The 6,031-nt window shown below is 57.0% G+C and overlaps 1 protein-coding gene across 1 annotated transcript in view; it reads right to left on the bottom strand.

Moving 5' to 3' along the window:
* MYBBP1A (MYB binding protein (P160) 1a) overlaps positions 1 to 6,027 on the bottom strand; it is a 16,878-nt gene extending 10,851 nt beyond the window's left edge. Inside the window, exons 1-12 of the mRNA XM_015562444.1 lie at positions 5,830 to 6,027; positions 5,556 to 5,651; positions 4,749 to 4,832; positions 4,588 to 4,662; positions 4,380 to 4,487; positions 3,064 to 3,239; positions 2,763 to 2,930; positions 2,520 to 2,637; positions 1,375 to 1,670; positions 968 to 1,078; positions 278 to 403; positions 1 to 96 (exon numbers count right to left, since the gene is read on the bottom strand). The exon at positions 1 to 96 is cut by the window's left edge and continues 78 nt beyond it. Of these exons, the coding sequence (XP_015417930.1) occupies positions 1 to 96; positions 278 to 403; positions 968 to 1,078; positions 1,375 to 1,670; positions 2,520 to 2,637; positions 2,763 to 2,930; positions 3,064 to 3,239; positions 4,380 to 4,487; positions 4,588 to 4,662; positions 4,749 to 4,832; positions 5,556 to 5,651; positions 5,830 to 6,027 (1,652 nt within the window). The remainder of the gene's footprint in view (positions 97 to 277; positions 404 to 967; positions 1,079 to 1,374; positions 1,671 to 2,519; positions 2,638 to 2,762; positions 2,931 to 3,063; positions 3,240 to 4,379; positions 4,488 to 4,587; positions 4,663 to 4,748; positions 4,833 to 5,555; positions 5,652 to 5,829) is intronic.
* Between the last annotated feature and the right edge of the window lie 4 nt (positions 6,028 to 6,031).

The raw sequence follows: 6,031 nt of genomic DNA, 5'->3' as shown, positions 1-6,031 counted from the left end.
ATGTCAGCAAACTGTACCAGGCGGTAGGTCCAGGGCTGCTTGTCCTGGGCCTGCTCCAGAGCGTGCTTAAACTGTGTGCTGAGGATCTGCAGCAGGCTGGGGGAGGGCAGGGTCACCGGCTGGGTTAGTGAACACGGCCGCCCGTCCCAGCCCCACACCCTGACCCATTGGAACGCCAGCGTTTCTCCCAGCTTAGAACTGTTCAAAGAAGCACCCAAGGCCCCCTGCCAGCCCTGCCAGCCCACCCTCAGCTTCTCCAGAGCTGCCCGCGACCTACCTGAAGAAGGCAATGCTGACCACCGATCGGGCCCGGCTGTCCACAGGGAAGGAGAACCGCTGCTCAGTTTCAGGGATCTGGGATGTGGGCTTCTTTGTTTCAAAGAACGAGTGGAAAAAGCAAAACCTGGGGAAGGTGGGAGATCAAGCCGTGTTGCCGGTTAGTGCCACCCAGTTTCACCAGCCCCTCCTTAGATGGCACCCCTAGAGGCAGAAGAGGGAGCCACTCCGACGAGAAGTAGACACTTCTCAGATCTGGAGCCAACATCCCTCCCTTGGAACCAAGACCCACTCAAGGCTGTGTGACCTCAACCAAGTCACACCATCGTTTCTGCAAACACGGGTTACCGCCCTGGGACTGCCGTGAGAGCCGAATGAGCACCTGGCAAGGTGAGGCCAATGGTGAGACCTCCCTGGCCCTGTCCATGTGCAGAGGCTGCCCATGGGACACTCGGAGCCTGCGAGGCCCCTGCAGCCTTGCACTTCCTGGGTCCCTTCCTTTCACAGGCTCCCAAGGAATTTCTCCCAAATCCCTTCTGCCTAAGGGACAGGAATGGCTTGCCTGCTCCCCATGGACAACCTGACCCCAACACTTCTGGCTCCAGGGGCGACCCAAACTAGGACTAGGCAAGAGGCCCAACTCTTCAGCTGCTCCACCCATGGGGGGTTGTGGTTTGAGCACGTCTCACACCTGGCCACCTCCTCAATCAAGGCCTCCTCCTTCTCCAGGTGCAAGCTGTTCACGATGCTGACCAGGTGGAGGATGATCCACTTCCGCAGCCGGAACACAGCTCGCTCAGGCCTGGAGGGCAGAAGCCAGGTCACAGGAGCCACTCAGCCATGGTAAAAATGGTACTCCTCTGCCCATTTTGGAGACAGGAACACCAAGACCTCTGCCCTCTTAACACCAGCATGGGAACACATGTGAGGAAACTGAGGCCTTCTTTGAGAGCTATGGCTCAGCTCCCCATCATCTTTCCTCCCCTTCCATGGAACCCCAATAGTGTAGGAGGGAGAGTCCTGGTCCCTGGGCTCAGCAGGCCCAGGAAGCCCACTCCTGAGCCCTGGGCCCCTCCCTGCCCTGCTGGGCCCATTCACCCGTGGATCGAAGCATCCTGGGCTTTCTTCTGATTGCTGGTGCTGAAGTCCACCAAGGAGTCCAGGTCAGGCTGCAGAAACATGTCCCGCAGCCAGGCCACATAGCCCTTGAGGGCGGGGGAACTCAGGAACTTCGCGACCCGCCAGTAGGTAGGCACCACGGGGAGGCCCTGGTTGGTGATGGAAGTGTAGGCCACCAGCACAGCCAACTGCCTCTCGGGGTCATCTCGGCAGCCTTCCAGGAAGGTCCCAACGTACTCGTTCATCTCTGAAGCAAACTTGAAATGTCCCGGGGACTGCAAGAGTCAGGCACTGCATGACCGACAGCCCTGCCAGCCTCTTCCACCACAGGGTACACGAGGCCCAGCCAGTGCCTCTCCCTTGTGCAGCCAATAAAAGGCTTAGAAGTAATTTCTGGGGGCTCTGACTGGTACAACTGGGATGTGGGCCGGGTTGGCGGGGCCTCCCAGCCTGTGCTCTTTACTTTCTGATCTGCCCCCGCCTGCCCCCACCCCCGCCCGCCCCGAATTCTAACAGGAGGCAGCTCTCCAAAGCTGCTTGTGAGGGTGAAATGCGCTGGCGAGGAGCAAACCCAGCTATGCTTCCTGCTTTGAGAGAACATCTTCACAACAGCTCTGAGGAAGCTCCGCTCCTCTCCTCGGACAGGGAGAGGCAGGCACGGGGCCGGGAAGCACCCTGTGTGGGCTCACACAGCAGTGAGTGGTGGAGCCAGGACGGGGACTGTGGTCTGGTCCCCCATTCCATGGTCCTAACCACCACCTGACTCTCCTGTTGAGTGCTTAGCTCAGTGAAGGATGCATGGACAGTGTTAAGATCGACACAGGGGTGGATGGGGGTCTGGGCAGGCTGCTGGCTGTAATGCCTCTGCCGAGGGCAGAAGGGCCGACCTTGCCAAAATTCTGCTCAGAGGGGCAGAGGGAAGGGACACCCAGCTCCCAGGCTCCTTCCAAAAGCAGTCGTGCTTACTCATACCAGGCAGGACCAGGGGCAGGAAGACCCCTGATGCTGGAGCAAAGAGCAACCTTGTATTCCAGAAGCTGACTGATCCCTGAGGCGGCCCACCCCCCTGCTTAGCAGGAAGCCTGGCTATTTCTGGCAGTGTGGGCTGCAGGGATGGCACCCACCTTAGCAGTGACCACGTGCTCCCCATAATGTCGGATCGTGTCTCCTCGCATCACCAGCTGCAGCTGCTCCTTGGACAGCATGGGCAAGGATGCGCCCAGCAGGCGGAAACACACGTAGCTAAGGGTGCGTGACAGAGCCTGGTCAGAGCCCTTAGTTCCCCTGGGTGGACTTTGGGACTGCCAACCCACCTCAGCCTAACAAACAGGAAAGAGGGGTCAAGAGTGGAGAAGCGCCACAGGCACCTGGCCGGCCAGAACTGCTTCTTCAGCAGCCCTTGTTCCACAATTTCGTTCCAGAACCACTGGAACTTGTCTTCCCGAAGCGCCAGGCGGAGCAGGTCCAGAGCCACAGCGGGCAGTTTGCGCTCCCTCTTCACGGAGTTGGAGGCCATCTTCAGCACAGCCACCAGTCTGTGGACAGCAGAGGGGACTCGGTGTCCACCGAGCAGACAAGGGAAGCAGGGACACCCCAGGCCATACTGCAAACCCATGAATGGCCAGATGCAGCCCCTTGGCCCCAGGAACCCGCCCACCTCCCTCACACCTGGGGATATTCTCATCCGACAATAGGTTGACCGATCCCATGAGCTTCTCCAGCTGCACGGGCACCTTCTGCTGGGCCAAGAGGAAGATCTCCAGGTGCTCAGGGGAGCCAAGTATTGAATTCAAGTCGGGCTTGAGAACCTTCGGCAGGAGCTCCTGCCACATGGCCTCCGGGACCTGGGGTGGGGAGACACAGCACCCTCTGTCTCTTCTCCTGTGAAGTAAGCCCAATGGGCTCCCTCGAGGGCCCTGGTATAGTGCCAATCTGAGGTGGGGGAGCCACAATCCCCCTTGCTAGGCATCAAAATAATCAGAGTATTTGTTAAAAAGCTCCAATTTCCAAGTCTCAGGAAGCTGTTTTTAAAATATATTTCTTTATTGATTTCAGAGAGGAAGGGAGAGGGAGATAGAAACATCAATGAGAGAGAATCACTGAGTGGCTGCCTCCTGCATGCCGCCTACTGGGGATCAACCCCACAACCCTTCAGACCGCAGGCCGATGCTCTATCCACTGAGCCAAACCGGCTAGGGCAGGAAGCTGGGTTTTTAATAAGCATCCCACTGATGCCAATTGGTTTGGGGTCACCATTTTTATCATTCCTCTTTTGTGTTTTTCAGGACTAGCCCATTTCTCATACAAGGAACCCCAAGTGGAGAGCTGGGGTTCAAATTCAGATCCTCTGATTCTGCAGCCAGAACCGTGCAGAAAGCTGGAGCCCAGTATTTTGCTGTCCTTGCCTATTCCCAAGTAGCAAAAGGTTCCAGGTATTAGCCTATCTCCATTTCCCAAGTAGGGCAGTGGGGAGGGGGTCCCCCCTGAGGGGCCAGTTCTGCCCCCAAACAACAGGAAACATGTTTAAATATAGTTGCAACATGCCAGGTGCTGTTCTAGTAACTACACTGTCCAATATGGCAGCCATTGGGTACACGTGGCTACTGAACACCTGGGAAATGCTCATCGGAACAGACTTGCTCTAAGTGCACCATACACACTGGCTTTCAAAAACTTAACATGACAAAAAGAATGTAAAGTACTTCTACAACTTTTTATATTGATTGCATGTTGAAATAACACTAGGTTGTTATTTAGGCAACCTAATAGATGTATCAGGTTAATTAAGTATGCCATTAAGCTAGCTGGTGTTGTGTTTTTTTTACCTTTGTAATATAGTTACTGTCAGTTACACATTTTTGTATTTCTATGGAACAGTGCTGCTCTAGAGCATCTCCACCAGTTAACATTAACTCGTGTCTTCTCCATGTCTCTATAACGAGTAGCGCTCGCGACCCAAGGTCCCACACCCCATAAACCCATACCTCAGAGAGGATGTCCACCAGGGCCTTCTGGGGCTGCTCCTGCAAGTGGTTGTAGTGCTGGGCCAGGATTTGCAGTAGCTTCACGGACTTCATCAGTGCCTCTGAGTCCTGGTGCCCACAAAAGGGTAGAGGGTTCCAGCAGGATGTGTCACTGACACCCAGCACTCCCCAGCCAGTCCACACAATCCCGTTCCCCCAAAGCTTTTACCTTCACCAGCCTGCCTGACTGAAAGAGGGCTAGCACCCCAAACAGGTTTGCAAAAAGAGCAGGTCTCCTCATCACCTACAAAAGGATTCCGGCATCGGTGAGAAGGCCCCCAGTACCCGCCACCCAGGGCCGCTGACCTCCCTGGGGACACTCGCTCTCACCTTCTTAACTGTCAGCAGGTTATGTTTCTCTTGTATCTGCTGCAGGATGCTGCACAAAGGGATGTCTTCGAAAGACTGTAACAACTGCCAGGAGTTGTGGCAGGAGGGAGAGGGCTCAGGGGGGTGGTCCAGCCACATCCCAACAGATCTCAACCTCCTCCTGCTTCTCCCTTCAGTTTCTGCTCAGAGGCCTTGGACCCCTGCTCCAACCCTGAGGATGCCTCTGCAGCTACCCACGGATGATGGCATCTGCTGCTGGAGAGGAGCTGAATCTTGCCTCCCTGCCCCATGCCTACCCAGGTTGCAGAAAGTACCTCCTTCGGACAATAGATTCCCAGACACTCTATTCCCACAGCCTGCTGGGAGCTCCCCTCAGGCTGACCCTAAAGGAATGATCTTTATTACCCTTCCAGCTCTTTAAGTTCCTCAGAAGTGGTCGGCCTATAATCGGCTGAGCGGCACTTGGGATCAGAGGGCCCTAGACGTTGCAGAGATAAGGGAACCCACTCCAAAGCTTACTGCCCCCAGTCAACTGCGCACTGAGAGGTCGGTCAATCCATGTACCAAGAAGAAAACCGCTCAACCTCCTAGCCACCTGTCAGGGCTTCTCTGCAGACATGTCTGGCTCATACACTCACTACACCTCCACGTGGGGACGCGTCCCATCAGCTCAGATGTCACCTCCCCCAACTTCTCCCTCCGAAGACCACTGACTCCATCCCTTCCTGCAACCGAGACATCTGCCCTCCTCACTCCCCACCGTTTGGACCGGCATGGCCCGTCCCCTTCCAGGAGTCCCCATCTCACCTGGGCCAAGGCCAGACTGTAGCAGGGCCGGGCGGTTTCTCGCCCCATTCCGAGCCCAGCGATGAGGCGCTTCTGGGCGTACTTCATCTCGGACCCCTGCGGAACCAGGGCATTCCCGGGGCGACCAGTCACGAGAATCGCACCGCGCCCGCCTCCCGCCTCCGCCCTTCGGCCCGCGCTCACCTGGATGCTCAGGTTCGCGACCATGTGCCCCAACCCCCAACCCCTCTTTGCTGAGACCCTCGCAGCCCTGTCCCAGGCCCCGCCGCCATACCTCCGGCCTCGCGCGCAGATACTCCAGCAACTTCTCCGTGGCCTGCAGCCGAATCTTCTGCTGCGGCTTCGCAATGTCCCAGAAAAAGTCCAAGAACTCGCGGCTGTGCTGTAGCAGGTCCTGGCGGTCGGCAGGCCGAGCGCCGCCCTTCGCCGCCTCTCCGGGAGACATAGCCGCGGCGCCGTCCCGCTTCTCCATCTCC

Source organism: Myotis davidii, unplaced genomic scaffold (genome assembly GCF_000327345.1).
Source record: "Myotis davidii unplaced genomic scaffold, ASM32734v1 scaffold638, whole genome shotgun sequence".
NCBI lineage: Eukaryota > Metazoa > Chordata > Mammalia > Chiroptera > Vespertilionidae > Myotis > Myotis davidii.
The sequence above is the reverse complement of the archived record's forward strand: the minus strand, read 5'-3'. Positions and strand labels throughout refer to the sequence as shown.